This window comes from Leptodactylus fuscus, chromosome 7, assembly GCF_031893055.1.
Source record: "Leptodactylus fuscus isolate aLepFus1 chromosome 7, aLepFus1.hap2, whole genome shotgun sequence".
NCBI lineage: Eukaryota > Metazoa > Chordata > Amphibia > Anura > Leptodactylidae > Leptodactylus > Leptodactylus fuscus.
The window spans coordinates 40,429,442-40,455,502 of record NC_134271.1 but is presented as its reverse complement, the minus strand read 5'-3'; the positions used below and the strand labels follow the sequence as shown (position 1 = coordinate 40,455,502).

At 42.2% G+C, this 26,061-nt stretch overlaps 1 protein-coding gene across 2 annotated transcripts in view; it reads right to left on the bottom strand.

The window, feature by feature from the left end:
- The window catches only part of NECAB2 (N-terminal EF-hand calcium binding protein 2), a 181,772-nt gene that overhangs the window by 21,822 nt on the left and 133,889 nt on the right, over positions 1 to 26,061 (bottom strand). For both annotated transcript variants that reach the window (XR_012717232.1, XM_075281816.1), the window contains exons 6-8: positions 11,300 to 11,436; positions 1,824 to 1,933; positions 1,412 to 1,491 (exon numbers count right to left, since the gene is read on the bottom strand). Coding sequence is in view for 1 of the 2 variants with exons in the window: in XM_075281816.1 (XP_075137917.1) it covers positions 1,412 to 1,491; positions 1,824 to 1,933; positions 11,300 to 11,436 (327 nt within the window). In the remaining variant the exon portion in view is untranslated. The remainder of the gene's footprint in view (positions 1 to 1,411; positions 1,492 to 1,823; positions 1,934 to 11,299; positions 11,437 to 26,061) is intronic.

Sequence of the window (26,061 nt, the reverse complement as noted above, 5' to 3'; positions counted from 1 at the left end):
ATAGTCCTAGCCTAGGGAGATAAAGTATGGGTTTCTTTACAATTTCAATAAGCTATTAAGTATAAGACTCCTATAGGTGAACGGTTGCAGAAAACCAACTAGCAATTACCATCCATTCAGCTACTGTAATATAACATAATGTGATGGTCTTAGTCCAATAGACTGTTCAGAAATATATTATTTATTTTCTAAGTATTAGTAAAGAACCCTTCTGAACCCCACTTTACAGATACAAAAAACAAATGTCTGCATTTCCTTGTGCTTGCACTGGAGTGGTCTCATCATTCAGAAGTATCCTAAGATCCACAAATTTGAGGGAGCGTTTGTCAACTTATAGTATTTATTTTGGGGGGTAATTTCCCGCTAGGCCCAGGTTTGTTTAACTGGAAATCATATAGGTAAAGGGGCTCTATCATCATATTTATGGACTATGAGCCACACATATGCCTGAATAGCCTTTAATAAGGCTATTCAGGCCCCGCTAATTATATTGTAAAAGACCCCCCCATTTTAAAATAAGACCATAAAAATGAATATTCAAATCATACCGTGCACGGTGGGCGGTTCGTGCACTGCTAGACATCATCTTTCGCTTACACCTTCCTCTGGTGTCTTCGGTCTGTGACGTCCTCCTAGGCTCTTGCTTCCCCACCTCCATCTTCATTTCTTCTAGCTGGTTTCATCCAAATCACACGCGTGCACAGTAGCGTTCCCTCTGGAGTGCTCCTGCGTCATTTTTGTGAATGGAAATGCGCGACCGTACTGCACATACTTCACATAAATGGCGCCGGAGCGAGCCCAGGAGGACGTTGCAGACAGAAGACACCAGAGGAGGGCGTGAAGAAAAGATGACATCGAGCAGTGCACGAACCGCCCACTGTGCACGGTAAGTATGATTTGAATATTCGTTTTTAGGGTCTTAGTTTAAAATGGGGGGGGGGGGGGGTCTTTTACAATACGATTAGCGGGGCCTGTATAGCCTTATGCAATAGCATATGTGTGGCTCATAGTCCATAAATATGATGATAGAGCCCCTTTAGCCAGTACCTCAGACTTACATAATCTGCCCATATTGAAACACTTCTTTTTGGCCAAGAACTTAATTATTTAGTTATTTTCTTGGTGCCAATTTCTCTAGAATTCTGGCACATTCTCATTAGTTTACTTCACCAGTGTAAGACAGAACACAGGGCAGCTGTACTATTCATTGCTGTTCTAATGTAACCATAACATTATATATATATATATATATATATATATATATATATATATCATACCGCAAATAAACTAGTGCCATAATAATGATATTATTATTATTTGTGTCACTTCACATGTAACCCATATAACCCATAGTGCTGTCTGTCGCTACATCACTATGCATCATGTTCACATCCAGAGGACAAGAAATCACCTTATTTTCCAGCCTTCCGATCAGCTCGGCCAGTCGGTTAATCTGCGCCTCTAGACCTTCCTCTTTCACATCTGAGCAGCCTGAATACACAAAAAACCACAGTATACACATTCAACAGGATTAACAGAAAACCATGGTAGTGTCTGATGATCATCAGATTCAGGGCACATAAAGAGCTTAGAACTGTATGGTGGAATTATGGGCAGTGGTATCAGGGAAATAACACAGTGAAATTGCACATCCATGTCTTACAATAAGGGCCAGATTGTTTTCTTAAAGCGAACTTCAATACTTGCTTATTTTGAATAGCCTGCGCCTGGGGAGGGGGCAGAGAAGTATATTCACATGCAGTTTAGCTTATGGGCAGGGTATATTAGACAGAAATATGTTAAGAACAATACTGTGTGCTCACTGCTTTTTATGCTCTTCCTCAAATCCTTGGTGGAACTCCTAGTCGTAGGGTAAGTGGGTAGAGGATCTTCATGCCACCCATCGCTCATTCCAGATCCCTTATAGCAGTGTCTGCAGAAGAAAGAATTAATAATAAATGGAATATTATTTACATCTAGAAATCCAATCAATTTGCCTTTGTTCTAAGTCTTTCAGTCGTCTCCTTTGTCTATATCTAGGAGAATGTTCTCTTCTTTCATGGTGATTAAGACGGATCACAGCAAAAGCAGCTCTGAAATAATGTTCCCGAAATTAGTGACAGTATTTAAATGTCCCGCTGAGCACAAAAACCTCAGCAATTTGTCAGCAAATGAGGCTACGCCTGGCATGGAGCTCTCCACAGGCTGCCCTGCATGCCCGCTAGAAAGATCTGTCTATCTAGAAGCAACGAAAATCTAAGAAAATGTGTTACTCCAGATTTGTAGCAGAGAACACACAGTGGCCATTTGTCTGGGTCATTGGCTGTTGCAGAAAGATCTGTACCGTAACATTGGATTATATGGTTCATGTACTATTACTGTATGAAAAACTGCAGGTTATTAAAAGCTGGCAACAACTGATCCATGTTATACAATACTCCCGCTCTAATGAATGCCTCAGTATGCATTACATTTCACTGCACTGCTTTAACATTCAATAATAGCTAGAAAAATCCCACTGATCTTAGCATACAATATATCAATGAACTTTTAAAGACGTTCTGCCCTCAAGTCTAAATCTGAATAAAGGGATATTCTGCCTTTTTTGATTTGTGAGGCTAAGCCCCCCACATTGCGGAAACGAAGCATTTTGTGTTGCAGATTTTGCTGCGGTTTTTTGGGACAAAGTCAAGAGTGGATTGAGCAGAAGGTAGAAGTATAAGGGCTCGTTCACACGGGGTCGCGGCTTTCCCCTCCTTAGCCAGCTCAAATGAACGAGCCGACATCGGAGGGTGCTGCCGCTAGGCGGAAGCTGCAGCTCAGCCTGCCGCGGCTTCCGTCTGAAGAAAGGTCATGTCGCTTCTTTTTTTCTGCTAGCAGAAAAGTCTGCTAGCTGAAAAAAAAAAATGCAATCTACATAGACCACTATTGTAAAGGGGCGGATTTTGAAGCGAAATCCGCTGTCAAAATCCGCCCCTTTGTTCACGTGTGAACTAGCCCTAAGAGCTTTCCTCTGGTAGCCATTTTTGGCTTTGGCTCAAAAAAACGCAGCAAAATCTGCTACAAAAAAAGCTGCATTTCTGCAGAGTGGGGTCTTAGCCTAAAAGAGCTGTCTGGTTCTTGAAACAAATGCAAATACTGCAAATGTTGTATCTTAACAAACATGTTATCCGCCTCTTTAGTCAGGGGGGCTGTGTCTACAGATTGCCAATTGTTCCAACTTGTGACCCCTGAAGCCTCAGGAGTCACATGTTCATAAGACCCCAATGTTCTGCTTATGTATATTGGAGAACCCTGCCTATGCCATGTGAATCACAAGTAGTACATATGATCCACTTCATTACACTCCAAAAATAATAGTGATGCTGAACCCTAAAGGAAGTCGATCACCTCCCTCAAGAATACTCAACTGTCACTTATGTAGATTTAACAAACAACTTTGAACTACAAATTAGGCAGTTGGTGCACTGGAGGCGGACCTTCAGCTCCCTGGAATACTGCTCTTGCTGATCAGACCCCTACCACCCCCTGCTTGTGCTATGACATCAATCATCTACCTAAGCAGTAAGAGCAGCGCACCCAGAGCTGAAGGCCCGCCCCAGAGAACCAACTGCCTCATGTCTATAAGACATCAAAGTAGTTTTTCTCCAAATTTACAAAAGTGACATACATAACAAAGGTATACCCCTACTCTGGCAGTGCCCTGTCGTACAGAGAAAGAAGCATTTTTCTCTCATAACATATTCGCTTCTATTATTGATTTATGCAAAATTAAATTAAAACCGTTAAGTCTTATCAGTCATTTGAAATTATTACACTCAAATCTTGAAAAAATTCATGTAGCAAAAAAATCTTTATTTTCAACATAATATTAAAATCTGTTCACACGGTGGCATTGGATCGTGTTCTACCAAGTATCTTCTAGCACCATTCCCTTATGTTAGGCTATTGTGATAAGAAGAAGAGCGCATATGGGGGCATTCACATTGCCGCTGCAGTCCGCCCCGGGGTGTCCACTGTAAACCCCGGGGAAACCGGACAGCAGACAGCTTGCGAGCGGTCGGCTTTAAAACGCATGGGTTTTCAAAGATGACCGCCCGTGCGCGTTTTCAGCCTCTCTGCCTGGAAACCATTTCTTTGCCGCGGACACAAAGTCCTACATAAATGGATTTTAAAGCCGACCGCTCGCAAGCCGTTTGCTGTCCGGTTTCCCCGGGGTTTATAGTGGACACCCCGGGGCGGACAGTGATGGCAGTGTGAACGCCGCCTAAGTTATATGTTCATTTGAGTCTGATAACTAAGTGCACGTCTTTATGGCAGGCATTGTCTAACAATACGTTAGTATAACTGGAACGATGGACAAGTAAGAAGCAAAAAGTACTTTTCCTTTCTGCTACACCAAAATTGATATACTACTAGTGCCTGAGGAGATGAGAAAGTGATTCAGACCAGTAGTCCCCCTTTAATCAGAGATTTCCAATATTTACTGCTTTTTTTAAACTTTTCTGTACTATAACTTGATTTTTGTATTTCCGCTACAGATCTGCAGTGCAAGCATCTGGAATTCCTTGCAGCTATACATTTTATTACTGAAATATTTCAACATCCCTCTCTACTAAACCTAAAGCCAATTCTACAACATTCGGATGGAAGTCAGTAGTTAGAGATGGAAGGGGGATGCTCAGATTAGAGATCAGCAGTTTTACTAAATACTTTTTAGGAAACTGCTGATCTCTAATCTGGAATAATATGACATAACCTATTCTAACATATCCCCATCACGGTGACGATACATTGGGGTGTCTGCCCTTACAAAAAAATAAAAAAATAAATACAAATAATAATAATAATAATAATCTATTCTAACACAACATAAAATACTGTGTATTTTTCTACACTACCCAAAATTTTAATAAACATTTCCTGTTAGGTCCTAAAATCTGTTAACTGATACAGACTGACGCAAAAATCCTAATGGTCCTCTAGTGCCAGTACCAGTACCTTGTAAACTTGAACCTGCAATAATAAATTGAAATGGGCCCATGGAAAAATAAATATTTGGAATATTGGATTTTATTAATGCCGCTTACCTGTCTGTAAGTTTAAAGGGTTAATGTTGCTGTCTTGAGTTTTCAATCCTGGGTTTCTGATTACTACCAAAGCCTTCAGCACCAATCTAGTGTTTGTAAATTGGAGCATGATCCTGGCTTACCTAGTTTTCCAAAACTGGGAAAGACGGACCATCGCCCTCCTCCAATGGCGCTTTGTTGAACACATATTCGTGGGCAGAGTTACCATGGTGCCACGCGTTGTTACCTCTGAAGCTTCAGTTTTTTTTTCCTCTCAATAAATGACAATGTGGCGCGACAAATTCATTCATTCAAGTTGAGGAAACGTAACAAAACCCTAAAGCAGATCAGCTAGCAGGAAAAATAAGCGTCATCCCCAATCTTCAAGCAGATTCCACCTAATACCTTCCATTGAAGTGAATGAGAGGTAGAAAAACTCCACCTGGATGGGGCCAAATTTACAAATTCTACTGCCGAATTTGGCCAAGTAAAAGACTCATCCCCCGGATATATCAGTTAATGTGTTTCTATGGTCACATATTTAGCCATCACTAATATAGGCCACTTGGTATGCATCAACATGAAGGTCGGATTGTCCAAATCTGAGGACGCAGTCTAAAAGTAGAAGAGAGGCCTTGGACTTAGATGAAGCCTATGCACGCTATTCACAGATCTCGCTCTACAAGACAGTTTGTGTCCTGAATAGAAGCGGCATTTTTAATATCTTTCTGCTGTTACGCTCCAACAGTTTCCATGGTTACACTGCGCGATTCTCATCTCTATGGAGACATATGACCCAGACCAGCATCAAACTCCAGTCTGTACGGCGCCAAATCTCAGGTACTTTTGTTATCGTCTTTGTCGCTTTTAGAAGTGCCATTGTCCCTGATACTTTGTGTTTGCCTTTCTCTACCTCAGTTTTAATAGTGTCATAACTTCAGTATTTTCCCCTTGACACTAAGTATCTCTGCCCCTATTCAGTATCTATATATGTCAACTATCTGCCTATTAATTGACATCACTGCTATTTTACAGTTTTTATTGCATTCCTTTATATTATGTTATTTGTTTGTGTCAGAGAAGATTTGATTGGTCTTTTTTCTCTCATACCCAGGTTGGACTCATTTACTTGTATGGACGGCTGTATCATTACACTGCGGAGCTCTACCGTGAACACACATGTACTATCTCCCCAATTGGGGGGGATTATTGCTTTGCTGCATCAATGGGCCACTTTAGCGCCCCAGCACTGCCACTAAAAGCTAAGCTGGGGCTACACATTGGTCATGTGGCAGGAGTTGCTTCCCAACTCAAAGACTACTATGTTGCCTTACGACACCTTCATTAATGTAATTGAATATAGTCACATTGCAACCCCAAGAGTGATAACAGTGCGACTAGGGTTGAGCGATCGTGTTTGGAAAAAATCGGATTCCGATCGGCGATCAAGAAAATTTCACGATCGCGATCAGAATTCCGAACACGATCTTTTTAGGTGGGATCGAGATCGGTAGTATTTCCCACAATGCCTTCACACTGAGTATATAGTGTATACTCAGTGTGAAGGCTCCGCTGCAGTTCCATAGGAATGAATGGAAGCAGCCGGCACACGGCCTTAACCCCCTGCACGCCGACTGCCTCCATTCATTGGACTGGGAGGCTAAACTAACATCTCTAGCAGCTACTTACCTCTAGAGATGGCTGCTCCGGTGCCCTCCTTCTTCTTGCCTCGCCTCCCAGGTTAGTGTTTAAAGCACTAGGTAGGCGGGGCTTGTGGCTTAGGAGAGTGTGGGCGGGGAGACGTGACATCTCCCCTTCCAGTACCCGCCCACACTCTCCTAATCCGTCCACACTCTCCTAACCAAGCAAAGAAGCAAGAAGGACCGGGCACCGGAGCAGCCATTTCTGGAGGTAAGTGGACACCAGGGGGGACTAAGTAGCCGGAGGATTAAAAAAAAAATCCTCTCGCTACTTAGTGATTCACTACACAGCATGGATTCTAACAATTGTTAGATTCCATGCTGTATAGTGAATAGGATTGCTTTTAAAATCTGATCTCCGATTAATTAAAAAATCCCATTGACTTGCCTTGGGATCGGAATTGGGATCGAGATCGGGTTCGAATGAAAAATGATCGGAAATCGGATTTTAAAATCGATCCTGAAAAGTCAAGATCGGCTCAACCCTAAGTGCTCAACTTCTACTTGCATATATATCAAATAGTATATAATTTTTTATTTCAACTATTAGTCAAAATCGCAACGTTCCCTAGGTTGCATTGTGACAAGGTGATCTTTGGTCATGCAATGGGAATCATAGCCATGATAGCAATCTACCCTTACAGACAGGGATGGCGGTTGTGAATGAAATTGTTGGGGACCCAAAATCAACTTTCGGGCCCTAGAACTTTACCTAGGCCCCTGTGCTAAACCCTCTTAGAACAGATTCCCGATGACGCTACAGAAGATTCCAGTAGGGAAATGGAGCTTAAGATAGATAAGCCAGTTGGTCTGACAGAATGAGTCTGTGAGGAGAACTGACCAGGCCTCTTAGCTCTTAGAATTCTGGTCGCTCTTGAAGTCCTATACATTAAAAGAAAGCATTTGTTGATTTGCACCCCGGAGTGGGAACGATCTGAGGGTGTAATGGAGGGGAATCATGCTCCAACTCCATTGGAGAAATTTTAGAAAGAAACAACAAATGTTAAACTGCACTCAAGTCTTCTACTTATTATTTACATACTAAGGGTGCATTCACACTGAGTAAACGCTAGCTTATTCTGAACGTAAAAACACGTTCAGAATAAGCGGCGTCTAAAGCAGCTCCATTCATCTCTATGGGAGCCGACATACGAGCGCTCCCCATAGAAATGAATGGGCTGCTTCTTTCACTCCGAGCAGTCCCATTGAAGTGAATGGGAAGTGCCGGCGTATACGGTAAGCTCTGCTCATGCCGGAGCGTACACGCCGGCACTTCCCATTCACTTCAATGGGACTGCTCGGAGTGAAAGAAGCAGCCCATTCATTTCTATGGGGAGCGCTCGTATGCCGGCTCCCATAGAGATGAATGGAGCTGCTTTAGACGCCGCTTATTCTGAACGTGTTTTACGTTCAGAATAAGCTGCCGTAAACGTAGTGTGAATGCATCCTAAAACCAAGGTCACCCAACATCCACCAGCCAAGGGACACATGAGGGTATGCCTAAGGGATTACTACTGTCAACATACAATCTCCTCTTCACTGTGCCACTGTGTCGGTACTAGAATTTGAGGGAGGTTTGGTGGAGAAGCCGCCATCACCATGAACACTGTAATAGAGGGCTATAACCTCCATACAGAGCTCCTCTACAAATCCCTTTCTCTACCACACAACCGCTGGGTTGCTGCATACTCACCCATCTGCTCAAACACAGCTTATATTTTCATAGCATGATGCAACGATTCGTTTAAATGGGTTTTCCTATCTCAGTGTTGCAGCAGCTTTGCCTGCAGTCTGTTCTTCTCACTTCCTGTATTTCTCTCCCCCTTCTCCCTCTGGCTGAACGGGACACAGAACACTTACATAGATTAAATAATATGCATATGCTTGTACAGAATGGACTCAGTGTTATCTGTGTGTTTACATAGTGAGATAACAGACTTGGCTTTATCAGCAAACTGTAATTAGCTGAACAATTGAGAGAGTGACATCACTTGTCCTATAGGTCTGTGATTATAGCAATGCTGTGTAAACAATGGGAGGAATAAGGTCACATATGAGGAGAACAAAGCAGAATTTTTAAAACAATATGTTTAGGAAAAGGCTTCAATTTATATAAGCTACCAGTATAGATAGGATCCTTGAGGTGGGACAACCCCTTTAACATTGATTGAGATGTCACCCACCCACTTTGCTGTCTAAATTAAACACCACCTTTTTTGAGGTCTGAAGGACAACAGCAATGAGCTCCTTATCTCAGTGTTCAGTTCTTGTAAATCCAATTTCCTCTTACCTTAACTCCTAACAAACACATTCAAGGTACCAGCCACAAAGATACCGCAATCCTTAGTAAAAATGCATCTTATGCAAGTATAGTTCCAATGTCTACCTAAGGTCTGATGCACCATTCATCCACATGATACTGCAACTAATCTAATTCAAGTCAACCTGTATGTTAAGATGAATTTGGTGGGTCATTCACAATGCCACTGTCCCCTGTCCATCTTTGTTTGATAGCCAGATATGGGGTTGACACTCAGTTTTATCCATTTTGCAAGGCTTAGCAGAGCTGACACACATTCATTTGTGGATTCAGACTTTCTTGACCATCTTTTGCTGTATGAATCAATTAGGGGAGATTTATCAAGGCTGGCATTTCATGCTTGATCTTTTCTGTGCTGGAATGGAAAGTGCTTAATTTATGAGGTATAAATTGGGCGCATCTCTCGCACTCAGTGCGTCGGAACTCAAAATATCACTAACTAGGACCTGGTTTAGATTTCAGCTATAATGTATTCCGGCTTCTGACATAAATTCCTGCAAGGTGCTGCCCCTTTTTAATGCATTTCAAGTAGTAGCTATAGCGATTCATCCTGCATGTATCCTATGAGCTATATGCAGAGTATTCAGCAGAGCTTTTGTGCAGTTATTATAATGTCCTTATTAGAGATGGGCGAACCAATTCATCAAAAAACAGTTTTGACCCGAATATTACAAACTGTTCGGCTTTTAAAAGAAACCATACAAATGCCGACTAGTCTCAGACAAACTAAAATGGCCAAAGCCACGTGTATTTAGCAGGAAATACAGAAGAGACACGTGTGATGATCTAGCACCACGTGACATCAGCTGCCAGGCTCTCAGCCAAAGGACTGGGATATACCCGTGATGATGAACTATGGCACTCGAGCCAGAGAGGGATCATTTATGTGGTTTGGGGTTGCAGTTTGGGCAATCGGTCTCTAAAAGGTTTACCATCACTGCACTATACAAGGTGCTGTGGGCTTGAACACGAGGTATTACAGTCATGGTGAAGATTTTTTTTTTTTTAAATACATACAAAGTGCTGTTCTGACCATTGATATCAGCGTTCGGGTTTCTGTTCTGGAAGTCTGCTTGGGGATTAAAAAGCGGTTACCTGGGAAACCAGCAGACCCGTTAGACTATAATGGGGTCCGTGTGGTTTCCGCTCTGTTTCCGTATGAAACATGCAGAGAGAAAAGCACTGCAAGCAGCACTTTTCTCTCCGCATGTTTCATTCGGAAACAGAGTGGAAACCACACGGACCCCATTATAATCTATGAGGTCCATGTGGTTTCCTTAAGTAATCGCTTTTTATTGCGTAAAGGTTTCCATTCAGGAAGTCCCCAAGCGGATTCCTGAACACTGATGTGAACCCAAACGCTGATGTGAATGGGGCCTAACAGCAAAGCACTGATTCTACCTGTGTAAATCTACAAAATCTATATATTTGGTAAACAACAAAATAACTCTTAAATAACGGTGTAGCAGCCTGCACTAATCTGAAACCCCCCCCCCCAAAAAAACCCAACCTCTTATTTAATGGGGGGGGGGTTCTGTTAACCAGATACATACTATGACAGAGTGTTAATCTAAAAAAAACTTTTCTTCTTAAGTGTTTTTTTGTTCCTGCTCAACATATACAGTATTGCAGCCTGGGCAAATATTTAAAAAATCTGTTATTTAAAGGGATCCTATCATTCAAACATTCAAATTTTTCCTCACTAACACGTTGGAATAGCCTTAAGAAAGGCTATTCTTCTCCTACCTTTCGATGTCTTCTCTGTGCCGCCGTTCGCTTGAAATCCCGTTATTTGTCAGTATGCAAATGAGTTCTCTCGCAGCACTGGGGGCAGGCCCCAGCACTCAAACAGCACTGGGGGCATCCCCAATGCTGCAAGAGAACGCTCTCCAGTACTGCCTCCATCTTCTTCAGCAACGGCATCTTCACGTGTCTTCTTCCGTTGCGGGAGGGGTCAAAATTCAACGCATGCGCAAGTCGGCTCTGCCAGCGGGCTGCGAGCAGAGCAGACTTCACATGAGGGCGGCCATTTTTTGTGGCTGCTTACACGAGCATGCGCAGTACGGTCCTGTAGTTCTATGAGAGGTTTCCCCATCTCAATTTCAGTTAAATTACTTGTTTAGGGAACTGTTAATTATGCAATATTGCACATATTTTTTCTATAAGTTAAATACCAGTACATTGGTTAACTACATTTCTAGGTAACTCACCTGATCGGATTAGTTTGCTCATCTATGGCATCTACTGCACTTTCCACTGAGCTGAGAAGAGACTGAATCTGATTGGCTGTCTCCTTTAGTAGAAACCGTGTTACAAACTGGTCAACATTAGTTCCCTTCTCGTACACCTGTGAAGATAAATAAGCAAAGTGAAATATTCTCATACCAGTGGTGGGCAGTGAAATATTCTCATACCAGTGGTGGGCAGTGAAATATTCTCATACCAGTGGTGGGCAGTGAAATATTCTCATACCAGTGGTGGGCATTGAGCTGGAGCAGCACCAGCACTCACAGGCATCTACATCAAAAACTACATCAAAAACTTACACTATCACCGCACCCCCATCTGTACAGTCTCCCCCGCTCCTTCTGTCTCTACCCCCTTCCCTCATAGATTGTAAGCCCTCGCGGGCAGGGCCCTCTACCCCACTGTGCCAGTCGGTCATTGTTAGCATTATATCTACCTGTATATTCTGTGTATTGTATGTAACCCCCAAATGTAAAGCACCATGGAATTAATGGTGCTATATAAATAAATAATAATAATAATAATAAAAACTCTGATTTAGCGATCTATGCATGACTAGACAAAGCTGCTCCCTGTTCCTGTGACTACTTAAGGTAAATTTGCATATGCTAATCTAAGCTTATAGCTTGACATTCAGGAACAGAAATCTTGGTGAGAGGCGCCATAGGAAAGGTCATTACTTGATGCTGCTCACTCTGGGTCCAGTTTAGGGTGGAAAAAGAAAAATGACAGGTTCCTTTAAGTTGGCCATACCCATATAAAGCTATTCTTAGGTTAAGGCCCCACATTGCAGAAACTCAGCCTTTTCTGTTGCAGATTTTGCTATTGTTTTTTGAACCAAAGTCAAGAATGGCTACAAAAGGAATGGGAAATATAATGGAAGTTCTTATACTTCTACTTCCGTACAAGTGACTTCTGACTTTGGCTATAAAAAAAATGTAAGAAAAAATGCATCATGCCTCATTGACACGGAATTCAATGTCAGTGAATGGGGCTATTCGCATGACCATTATTTTGATGGTCTGTTGCAATGGAGCGTCAAAATATAGGTCATGTCATATTTTTTGTCGGTTTTCATGGATCCATCCATGCACTCAAATATATGGAAGATCCGTGAAAATGGGTGCCCCTCAGTTGCAAGACGGCTGTAAAAACTGGATGAGACCACATGGTTTTTTGAGGGGTGGAACTACAAATATAAGCCCCCATACTCTAGCTACCGGCACCACTGCTGTTCTGACTATTGCTCAGAACAGACCTCTGTATTTTTCAACTGATGAACCTGGTAAAAAAGGGAAACGCCTCGGCACGCTACTTTTACCTATGACTAGACTTCATTAATATTGTCTGCTTCAGATCCGGGCTTCACTCTATTTGCTTCCTTCCTGTACATAACTTGCTTTTTCCGTTCTTGAGAGCTAAGCTCATTGGCTGGGTGCACCGCATGTAGGCGTCACCTTTGGCTCTCTCAATAGAAAGGCATCTATGATATTAGCGGTTATCCTTTTGGTGAGAAGTTATGGAAACCTACCCTTCTATATATAAAACTTGGGACATCAGTCCATATATCTTACTCGTTCTTATCCAAGTATTCAAATAGCACTAGCATCACTTATTTCCTCCTGACGCTAGGTTCACACCTGCGTTCTTCTTTCCGTTCTGTGCTTTCCGTCTTCTGTATGCCAGAAGACGAAAAGCACAGACCGGGTCCGGCCATGAGCGGCGGTGAGCGTTTTATGCTCTCCGCCGCGAAACCGGATTTTTTTTTATCCGGACACAGAGTACTGCATGTCCAACTCTGTGTCCGGATTATAAAACCCGGTTTCGCGGCGGAGATCATAAAACGCTCACCGCCGCTCATGGCCGGACATCTCTCTCACCCATTCAAATGAATGGGTGAGACAGACTCCTGCAGGTTTCCGTCTCCTGCCTCTGTTTTAGGCAGGAAACGGAAACCTGCATAACGGAGTTCACAACACTGATGTGAACGAGCCCTTACTCTCTCTTCTCCAATTGAGTATTTGCCATTTCATCCTTGTTATGTTAATGGAGGTGGAAAGTTTTATATCTGGGGGTTATAGTGCTAGTTATTCATTCATTAATTATTCGTTATAAATTCACCCACTGGCTCAAAACAACACAACAAAAAACACATTTTTTTTGCCAAGTGTGGCCTCAACAATAAGCCAAACATTGTGGTGGATTTGTTGCAACATGTAACTGCCTCTGTTACCTTACCCTTGTCCTTACCTGGTGTCCTCCTCTCATTCCAACAGCAAAGTAAATGCCTAATTAACTAGTACTTGTCACTGTATATAATTTCCCCTTCAGAAGATTCTCTTCCTCTGGCACCACCTATAGGAACATATCTGCTGTGCCAGTTTTATCAGCAGTAAATTGCTCAGTAAATGCCGCACATAACAGTAAATGCCGCACATAACATAAAGGCTCTCCATAATGCCGCACCTCCATACATTTCCTCCCTCATCTCTGTCTACCGCCCAACCCATGTTCTCCGTTCACTCAATGACCTAACACATCCTCTATTATCAGAACCTCCCACGCTCGTATACAAGACTTCTCCCGAGCTGCACCACTTCTCTGGAATGCTGTACCCCGGACAATCAGATTAACTCCCAATTTCTACAGTTTCAAACGCAAACTAAAGACACATCTTTTCAGACAGGCCTATCACAATTTCTAACGTAAACCCTTAACCCTCCTCTGTCCCCGCTCCCACATTTCCCCACATGATATGATGTTATCTCATGCTAACTTCATAGGTCCAAGCTCCATCCACATGTTAAAGGACATGACTGTCGACGGCTCATAAAGTCTTATGTTTATGTAATGACAGTCACCTCTATTACGAAAGTGTCTGACTTCTGCATAAGCAATACCGCCCCTGCTACCTCTTGTGTCACCCCCTCTACCTCATAGATTGTAAGCTCTTACGAGCAGGGCCCTCAGTCCCAATGTGTGAAATGACTTTCTTTGTAATGTATCTTTCTGTCTGTATTTGAACCCTACAAATTGTACAGCGCTGCGGAATATGTTGGCGCTATATAAATAAAATTTATTATTATAACATAGGTAGTTGTTTTTTTTTAATGTAGATTGTGAGTGCTCACAATGTACATTTTTTCCTTATTAAATATGTCTTTTGAGTATTGGAGGAAATCCACGCAAACATGGGGAGAACATAATACTTCCTTGCAGGATTTGAACCCAGGACTCCAGTGCAGTAATGCTGCAATGCTACCCACTGAGCCACCGTTTTGCCCCTTATCATAGGTAGCCGCACAAATTCATTAATAGGATATAAATGAAGTTGGTCATCTATGTGACTTTGAGACCTGGAATAGTCCCCTCATATGTGATCAATAATATAAAAACTCTAGGAGAAAAAAAATTCACACACTTTATTCAGCACCTTGGAGAAGTCCTATGTCTGTGCAGTCTAGCCATATACAAAAGAACTCGAGGGAATCTTCCATCTCTAATTACTATCTCTCCAATCTATTCAAGCAAACCATCTGCTGGTTCATCGAGTCCAAGCAGAAACTATTTTAAAATAGTGTAAAAACAAATCAACCCTCAAGGAATAGCAGGTCAGAATCCCTTATGAGTCATCTAGTCAAAACCAAATGGTTGGCGAAGAATAAAGACAAATTCTCATATGGCAGATTTGTAACTTACACATTCAAGAAAAAAGTGACAATATCTATAAGTCATTTGTGGCGCTGACTTCCGGCTGCAGCCCCTCAGGGTCTTTTTGAATCCCCCTTCCCAATTATTGCTAATGATGAAGAGGCCAGCCACATGTAGTATAGAATAAGAATAGCCACTCCTAGTAGGCACTGCCACATGTAGTATAGAATAAGAATAACCAATCCTAGTAGGCACTGCCACATGTAGTATAGAATAAGAATAACCAATCCTAGTAGGCACTGCCACATGTAGTATAGAATAAGAATAGCCACTCCTAGTAGGCACTGCCACATGTAGTATAGAATAAGAATAGCCACTCCTAGTAGGCACTGCCATATGTTGTATAGAATAAAAATAGCCACTCCTAGTAGGCACTGCCACATGTAGTTTAGAATAAGAATAACCAATCCTAGTAGGCACTGCCACATGTAGTATAGAATAAGAATAACTAATCCTAGTAGGCACTGCCACATGTAGTATAGAATAAGAATAGCCACTCCTAGTAGGCACTGCCACATGTAGTATAGAATAAGAATAGCCACTCCTAGTAGGCACTGCCACATGTAGTATAGAATAAGAATAGCCACTCCTAGTAGGCACTGCCACATGTAGTATAGAATAAGAATAGCTACTCCTAGTAGGCACTGCCACATGTAGTATAGAATAAGAATAGCTACTCCTAGTAGGCACTGCCACATGTAGTATAGAATAAGAATAGCCACTCCTAGTAGGCACTGCCACATGTTGTATAGAATAAAAATAGCCACTCCTAGTAGGCACTGCCACATGTAGTTTAGAATAAGAATAACCAATCCTAGTAGGCACTGCCACATGTAGTATAGAATAAGAATAACCAATCCTAGTAGGCACTGCCACATGTAGTATAGAATAAGAATAGCCACTCCTAGTAGGCACTGCCACATGTAGTATAGAATAAGAATAGCCACTCCTAGTAGGCACTGCCACATGTAGTATAGAATAAGAATAGCCACTCCTAGTAGGCACTGCCACATGTAGTATAGAATAAGAATAGCCACTCCTAGTAGGCACTGCCACATGTAGTATAGAATAAGAATAGCCACTCCTAGTAGGCACTGCCACATGTAGTATAGAATAAGAATAGCCACTCCTAGTAGGCACTGCCACATATAGTATAGAATAAGAATAGCCACTCCTAGTAGGCACTGCCACATGTAGTATAGAATAAGAATAGCTACTCCTAGTAGGCACTGCCACATGTAGTATAGAATAAGAATAGCTACTCCTAGTAGGCACTGCCACATGTAGTATAGAATAAGAATAGTCACTCCTAGTAGGCACTGCCACTTGTAGTATAGAATAAGAATAGCCACTCCTAGTAGGCACTGCCATATGTTGTATAGAATAAAAATAACCAATCCTAGTAGGCACTGCCACATGTAGTATAGAATAAGAATAGCCACTCCTAGTAGGAACTGCCACATGTAGTATAGAATAAGAATAGCTACTCCTAGTAGGCACTGCCACATGTAGTATAGAATAAGAATAGCCACTCCTAGTAGGCACTGCCACATATAGTATAGAATAAGAATAGCCACTCCTAGTAGGCACTGCCACATGTTTTTATCCCAGATTTCTATTCCTGGCTGAGAACAGCATTCAGAGAGCTTCTTTACTGTAAAGCTACGAGTTGAAAAAATTACAAATCCCTGCTAGGTTGTTGGATTCTTGCCAAGTGTCTTGGGTGTGCCAGAAGTGAATTTTAGAAAGCCATCCCTACAATTTCGGCATGTACCGGTAACCTCTGCTGCCACCCAAAAAAGGATTGGGTGTAGTCCAAGGCAGAACATAAATTCTCTGATTTTGCCAACTGAAAAGATGGTAACCATGTTCCTGAGAGGACTTTACTGGCATTGTCCTACAAATCAAAACAGAAGGTGTGCAAGAAAATAATAAGCCCATAGTCCTGCATAATATAATGGGAATAATCTCACAATCTCTCTATAGCGTGTAACTAAATGATGGCTTCATGGGGGGGGGGGGTAATTCCCGGTTTATGATCTGCATATTTTGGATAGCGTGGAGAACAATTGAAAAGAGTATTCCTTACTCTGGAGGGCCTACCCTGCCCTGTATTAAGCGCACAACCCATTACTTTAGATTTGTAATATCCCCATGATGGGGCTACAGGAAAACTGAAGACATTGCTAGATTTCCCCACACATTTCTGGGGGATCCAGAAGTGGTATCATCCTGACCTGTTTTGGTTTTTTTTAAATGTAGATTGTGAGCCCCACACAGAGCTCACAATGTACATTTTTCCCTATCAGTATGTCTTTTTGAAATATGGGATGGAAATCCATACAAACACGGGGAGAACATACAAACTCCTTGCAGATGTTTTTTTTGCCCTTGGCGGGATTTGAACACCAGGACTCCAGTGCTGCAAGGCTGCAGTGCTAACCATTGAGCCACCGTGTGGCCCCTGGTATCATCCTGACCTGTTGTCAAAGGACTCTTCTAACTTTTAGGTACTCTCAAAAACAGAAGTTCCCTGTAAAGGGAAGATGTCATCTTGGAATTAAAGTGCGATCTGCAGACATGTTACAGAGCAGGAGAAGTTGAACAAAATAACAAATAGTTTTGTTGGAAAAGATTGAGTATAACTTGTCATTTATTCATTTCAATCTCTGCTCGTTCCTGATTTAGGAGTCCAGTGGGCGGTCCTAACTAGCGAAGGGCACCGTTCCCTGTATCATTGTATGCCGAGAAAGCTGTCAATCACTCAGTAGGGCCCCTGGACTCCAAAGCATAGAAAGAACAGAGATGGATATGAATAAATGATAAGTTCTGCAAATTCTCACACAAAACCACATATCCCCCTGCCATCTAAGGGAGCGTTCACACTACCGTCGGTGTCCGACAGCTAGTGTCCGCTGCTAATGTCCGTTCAAAATCTTGTACGGATATTAGCAGCGGACACTAGCTGTGTCCGTGACATTTTGCATTGATTTAAAAGAACATCGGATGCATTATTTTACTGTCCGTGGGTGTCCTTAACTGTCCGTTCCCAAAGATGTCCGACTTTTCAAGCGGACAGAAAAAACCTACGTCGGGTTTTGCTGTCCGCTTGAAAAGTCGGACATCTTTGGGAACGGACAGTTGAGGACAGACACGGACTGTAAAAGAACGCACCCGATGTCCATTTATATCAATGCAAAATGTCACAGACATAGCTAGTGTTTGATGCTAATGTCCACACAAGATTTTGAACGGACATTAGCAGCGGACACTAGCTGTCGGTCACTGACGGTAGTGTGAACGGTCTCTTACATGCACCTTGCCGAGAATGCGACAAATTCATTTAAAGGAAATTCCTCTTCTGACCTTTAAAGTGGCTCTAAATTCTATAACTTCTCTTAAAGTTCATAGTGTGGTATTAATAGAACAACTACAGTATGTGACTGTATGGCAGGGCTACAGGAATATTCTATACAAGAAAATTTAATTTCCAACATTTTCCCCTACAAGCGCAGCGGCTCATACAGCAGCGTGATACCTAGAAAAAGAATCACATTAACTCCTCATTATTTTAGGTGCCCTTGTCTATATCTCTCAAGAGATTAATTTAAGGCAAAAGTACATTAAAAATCATATTTAAAGAAGCGAGAGGCAATTTAACTGAGATAAAATGGTTACAGTTACTAATGAGACTACACAGAAAAGATTTATACCACTGTCTGCGATTAACCATTTCAGGGTCAAATGCTTGGCGAATAACGGTACAGCTGGCAGTGTAGAATTAAGTGATGCCGATGGAGCAAGGTGTCACACGTGCACTAATGTACCAAAATGCGTTTCTGAAATCTGCAGCTGTATTGGAATGTGCACAATTCCGTCTTTTTTGGCGGCTCAGGAATGGAAAGGGTTATTACGACGAGAGAGAGAAATTCACGGCTTCCAATTTATAATTAAGAAGTAAAAATTGCTGCGCTCGTTATCTGGATAAAACAAACCGGTCTCCTCACTAATCATCTGTGTAAAACAAACACCCATCTGAACTCTGCTCGCCGCAGTCTGCTCGCCACTAGCTGCCAAAACCAGATTCTTTTGTTCCTTTATTCTGCATGACAATTTACTGCAGAGACAGGATATTTTTACTGACTTTATTCTGTCAATATAGAGCAAGCGAGCGGAAGGCTTTTATTTTCAAAGAATCAGGTGCATATATGGGTTTCAGCTCCCTTAGCAAGAGAACCAACTGAGCTGGATAAACCTTCCTTAACCCGCTTGTTCTGCACCTTTATCGATTTAAAAAGGTAAATATGTACATAAATACACAGATAAGGCGATGTTCACATCTGCACTGTGCGCTCCGTAGATCGGGACTGCCGGGGCTGAGCCTGACTTCCAAAACAGCAGACTCTATAGACCAGGGGTCCTCAAACTGCGGCCCACCAAGCACTTCTGTCTGGCCCCGCCGACAGGCGTGCATTTATAATGAAGCTCCTGGGGAGCTCGGGCCAGGCCATGGAGCGCACTTCATTTTACCTATTGGAGGGCACCGCTCCCGATGTCTGTGCGACCTGCTCTGCCTCCGGCCCACTGTTTAAAAAGTTTGAGGACCCCTGCTATAGACTATGAGGTCCGCTGGGTGTCTCCCTTTTTTATACTGGTGTCCGCAACTGAAACTTTGGCGCAGATAGGATAGGACTACAAGTATAACTTAGGCACAAGAACGTGAAAATTACTAGAGATGAGCGAACAGTAAAATGTTCGAGGTTCGATATTCGTTTCAAGTAGCCCCTCAATATTCGACTACTCGAATCGAATATCGAACACTATTATAGTCTATGGGGGGAAAATGCTCATTTCAGGGGTAGGCAACGTTTGATCAAATTATACTTACCAAGTCCACGAGTGAGGTTCGGGCTGGATCCTCCGAGAAGTCTTCTCCGTGCAGCGTCCCCGCGGCATCTTCCGGCTCTGAATTCACTCTGCCAGGCATCGGCAGAGTGAATTCGGAGCCGGAAGACGCCGCGGGGAAGCTGCATGGAGAAGACTTCTAAAGGTAGGAGAAGAACCAGCGTTGATTGGCCGACTGTATAGCATTCGGCCAATCAATGCTGGTTCTGCATCAAACTTTTACATTCGAATAGCAAGTGGTATTCGATAGAGTACGAGTATTTCCAATACTGTAGTACTTCGATCGAATACCTACTCGATCGAGTACTACTCGCTCATCTCTAAAAATTACATGTCATGCACCGGATGTTTTCTTAATATCCGTTAAAATGGTCTTTTAAAACATGGACATCTGTATGTCCCCATTGTTCTTAAAGCGGATAAAGACATACACGGCCATGTTTTAAGTGACCATTTTAACACATCGTTAAACAATAGAACATTTTCTATTTCTGACTATTTCACAAAACAGATCTGATCCGTTTGACAACTGATAAAAAAAACAAAGAACTGGGAAAAAAAAAAAAAAAAAAAAGACTAATGAAGTTCATCCGGTATGTCATCTGTCATTTAAAAATGGATGACAACATGACGCAAAACAGCCACATCAGTGTAACTCATTACAGGATATTTACAGGGCAATTTAGAAATACCTGTTGACACCGGCAGACCTCATAGACTATAATGGGGTCCATTGGGTGTCTGCTGTTTTTATACTGAAATTGGCAGAGAGAAAAGTTCTCCAAACAGGACTGTTCTCTTCACCAATTTCATGCAGTGGAGTCTCTAACGCAGATGAAAACTTAAAAACACAAAAGGGATAGTAATACATGTGTAAAGAAAAAACTGTGGTTCATGTAAATATACCTGAAACCAAAAAATCATGCCCACAAAATAATAAAATAATGACATTTTATTAAGTATATAAATAAAATCACATATAAAGAAGACTACAACAAGGAAAAATGGGGAAATAAACAAATGTAGATGCCACATATTAAAATGGCCAAGTGAGGAATAGAGGGAGATATAGCATACACAAACATTCAATGACGGCATGAGATTAACACTCAAATGTATTAGACATAGCACAATAATGGAAATCTCAGGCAATATATCAAAGAAACAAGATAATAAGGTGAAGAAAATGAGTGATATAACTCACGCAGTGAAAAACCAGAGTTTGTAAGAATGTAAATATAAAACATCCCAGTACAAAATGCGCGCTACTGCAAATTTAGCTCCACCCACTCCTACATCAACTCTGCCCATTCTCACCCATTTTTCTTTGTGCCCCCACACAGTATAATGCTCCTAACATTATAGTCCTGGGGACAACTATAGGCAGACATGTCCCGCTCCAGCTCCCGCAACGGTTTACCCTCTTCCCGTTGACCCCAGTGAAATGTCACCCTCCAACTCCCCCCTCAGTTATTAAACATTAGTCAACTCCTCCATCTGTCCCCAGTTTAATGTCATCTGCCACAAGCTTAATGCTCCCCTCCAACTGCCACCAATATATAGTGTCCCCCTTTCCATCTGCCCCCATTTAATTCCCCCTCCCCTTCATCTGCCCCCAGTTTAATAGAGCATTCAGAGAGATGCGGGTGTGATGCAAGTGACGTCATTACATCACATCATGCCTACAGCTCCCAGGGCCAGAGCATCTAGAGGGAACACTGGTGAAGCAAGGGCTCTCTGCGGATGGCTCATGCTTCACCATTGTATTTAACAAATCTGCATTCTCTCCGGATGCAGTTGAGTTGAATCCAGGGCATACCTCCTACCACCGGGACCGTTATACAAAACCCGAAATCCAAGACTGTTCCGCAGAATCTGGGGAAGTTGGAAGGTATGCCAGCATTTTACCCCAAGATGTGAACTTAGCCTAATTTAGCTATTATAACTTAGGCCCCATACACAAGAATGTGAAAATTACATGTCATGTAATATCCGTTTTAAGAACAATAGGGATATACACATGTCTATGTTTTAACGGATCATTAAAAGTCCATTAGTCCATTTTATTCACAGTCATGAGCATACAGCCTTAGAGCGCTGCCACATGACGCTCTGAATATATCCATAGTCGCATTCAGTTTTAGGGTCCTAAGTGCTTTCTCTTATAGATCACAAACTATTTATCATAATAGGCCACGAGATAAGAGTCAAATGCCAATTGTTCGTCTTTGGGCCCTGCCATTCCTAGTAACGTCACTGCCCTGTACAATGCGTTACTTGCTGTGATTTTCAGGATCTTTACATAAAAGATGTTTCTAAAGAAATGTTCTTCACCCTGATTCTATACAAATGTGCACATAATGAAAAAAAATATATGTCCATATGAACTGACAGGGCACTTGGACAGGGATGTGGTACAGATAGCATAATCCCTTTACATTAGATTCTTTTTTTCGTGGTTTCCCACATAATGGCCTCAACTTGACACATTTTTGGACCATTGCGCATCTCAGCCCCCCCCCCCAAGCAGTGCTGAGGCCTTGTTCACACATTGTGTTACTTGTGGAAGAATAATCAGATTTCAGGTGTTTTTGCCATGGTGCTTTGAGTAAATTTTGCAGTGTGTATGTACATGGCGTTAAATGCAAGTCACCACAACCTATGATTTTAGCCAAATGGTTGTTCGTAGCACAATGAACATTACAAAATGCTTCATCTGTAAATGTGTGCCAATCCCCATTAAAAATACATGCATGTCTGGTGCATGTTTATGGGAGAGATGGCAGGATCGCTGACAGCCAAATGAGTGTTCTGCAGAAGATATTAAAACCTAATACTATAATATTAATAATATTATAGTATATAGTATGGGAAAAATACAGATGTAGTCTTCGCCAACATGTCTGAAGGCGTACTACTACATAAGAAATAGCGTGCCTGCAGTGTGATTTTGGCCCCCACACACAGATCTCTGAATCTTAGACCATTTTCTGGTGCGAGATTAAATAACTGGTGTATCTCGGGTGATCCATGTGCCAGAAAATGGTCTGGGATGAGTTACTTACTCAAAGTCATTAATAATCTCTTGAAAGTAGGACAATGACTGGAAGTAACCCACACATATGTACTGCTAAGATGAGCCATGTGTGCATGTGTATTGTAAACTGTGTTTGTTGTTTAGATATCAACTTTCACTGGATTATGTTAGAAGACCAGTTTGTTAATTTTTTTTTTTTCATAAAACGACCAAAGAGGGATGTGTAGGAGAGTGTTTTTATGTTAAATTTTTACGACAAATTAAGGAGGAACAGTAACCTAGGGGCAGAGATAGAGAAGGGGAACGTTACACTGGGGTCAAAGATGGAGGGGGGACATTATACTGGGGGCAGAGATGGAGGGGAACATTATACTGGGGGTAGAAATGGAGGGGTGGACATGAAACTAGGGGAAGAGATGAGGGGGGACATGAAATTGGGGGGACATTAAGGGGGAGATTAACTGGGGACAACTGGAGGAGGGCATTAAACTGTGGGAGTAGCTGGAGGGGACCTGTCTGCCTCTAGTTACCCCCAGTTTAATGTCACCTTACAGCTACCCCTAAGGATTAATGTCCTCCTCCAGCTGCTCCAGTTTCATGTCCCGTCTAGTTTCCCCCAGTTTAACCCTTTTCTTGCCAAGGACGTAGCTCTACGTCCTCACAGGTTGTCACTTGCCTAGCAGAGGACGTAGCTGCTTCGTCCTTACTTCTAATTCCCATATCTCTGGACTCGTTTGGACTATGAAGATAATAATTCATTTTAAAGATGAGAATCTCGTCTTTAAAATGATACCAAGTTCATGTTAACCCTTACTGTGCCAAAGCGATTCACTGTTGAAAACGTTATTGGGGATTGAGATCTCATTGAAGATCTCAATTCCCAACAGCGTTTTTAACAGCAGTTTGCTAAAAAATCTGTAAGGGCTATTATGAAGATCTTGGTATCAATTTAAAGATGAGATTCTCATCTTTAAAATAAATCTAAAATTATCTTCATAGCCCAAATGAGTCCTGAACAGGACTTTAAAGTGTCCTCCCCGTCTCGGGAAGCATTAGTGAAACAGGAAGTGGGGAGGTGGAGCAGCCTGCAGCGTGCACAGAGACAGAGAAGCATTTTCTCTGTCCCTGTGCACAACCTGTATGTGACCCCAGGAGGGGGGGAGAAGGGTATTCAGTCCCTATTCCCCCTCTCCTGTCAATCAGAGAGCATACTGTACTTTTGAACTCTGATTGTCACATTGTCACAGGCATTGCAAAAAATCATTTCTTTTGCAGGCTGCATAGACTAGCCTGCAAAAGGAAATTGCTGCAGACAAGCCGGGAGCCTTTACAAGTCTCCCGGCTGTCATGGAAATGTGACGTTGGCCTTGGAGCTTGCTCCAAGCGCCGGCGATCACCAGCAAAACGCGGCGTCCATGCACCGCTGGGAAAATGGCGAGGGGTTAATGCCTCCAATTAGTCCGGGGACCGATCGGAGGCATTAGTGCTGGCTGTCTACTGTGTAACACAATAGACACCCGGCAACTATGGCGGCTGCCCGACTCTCGGGCGGCCGCCATAGTTAAACACCCGACATGCGCCGTACTAGTACGGCGGATGTCGGGAAACGGTTAAGGGCCAGTAATATTTTCAGTACAAAACATTTAAACATATCTATATTGTGTTTGAGGTTTTCGTCTTGTGTCTGAATTAGATGCCTTTTTAAAGAAAAATTTTAATTGATGGTTACGGAAATGTATACTGTGATGTCCTTTGTGATGTCCCCTGGTGGAACTTAAAACACACAAGTCTTTTTTTTCAACCATATTAACTATGTAACAAATTATTATAGATCAGACATGTTATATCAGATTTTGCTTTTTTGAGCCAAAGTCAGCAAAGTCTGTACCAAAAAATGCTGTAGAAAAGTAAAAAACATGATGGAAGAAAACTCTTATTGTGTTTTTACATTGGGGTGAACGCAGAAAAACTCTCAGCTCCGTCTGCATCTGTTGATTAAAGAGTTTGGCCACTTTCAGACCAATATTGAGAGACAAATCTTATTGTTTGCATAATAAAAAAAGTTGTACAATTTTCCAATATCCTTTCTGTATCAGTTCCTCACAGTTTTCTAGATCTCTGCTTGCTGTCATTTATTCTGTTACTACTAGTAGATAAAAATCAGTCCATGGTCATGTGATGCGCAGTCCATGGTCATGTGATGAGTACACAGGTGCCACTCGTTATAGTCCCAGTACAGTAATCAAGCATCTGCCTGGAAATGAGCTGAGCACCTGTGTACTCATCACATGACCCTGGACTGTACGTCACATGACCCTGGACTGATATTTATCCACTAGGAGCAAGCATAATGAATGACAGCAAGCAGAGATTTAGAAAACCATGAGGAAATGATACAGAAAGTATATTGGAAAATTATACAACTTTTTAGTATGCAAACAATATACAAATATTATACAAACAATATTGGTCTGAAAGTGGCCAACCCATCCTATCATGATATAATATTGCAAAACATTGCACATTAGTTTCTATAGAAACTGTGCCGTTGCCCGGCCTCCTGGCTACCATGGCAATCTATCAATCAGTCATGGCAATATCAATCTCTAGCAATCTCCCCTTCCTGGCGCCGCCTTGTGTGTGGCTGCCTGATACAGTGTTCCAAGCTGGGAGCAACCTTTATCTTTCCTTTTTCACTCTTTTTCTCTGTATCTTCACGAATCCTGTAACCAAGCGAACTAGCACTATGAATTAGCAACTATAAATCGAATGGAAGATCCTGTGGAGTATTTTGTTCCTTTTGTTTCTATTGTTAAGCATGGACAATGACTCAAGACCTGTGCACATGTGCCTGTTACCATCCCCCCAGGAGCTAAGGACAGCATGGACACCATGTGGCATGGAGGAGAAACCTACATGGAAGTGTGGATTTCTTCTTTTCAAGGAGATGATTTTTGGAGTCTATTGCTGATGTGTGAAGATGCCTACAGCTGACTGATATTTCTCTCTTTTACTATGGACACGTGGGAGTCTGTTACAACCTGGGAACCTACCATCACCCACCTACCCATG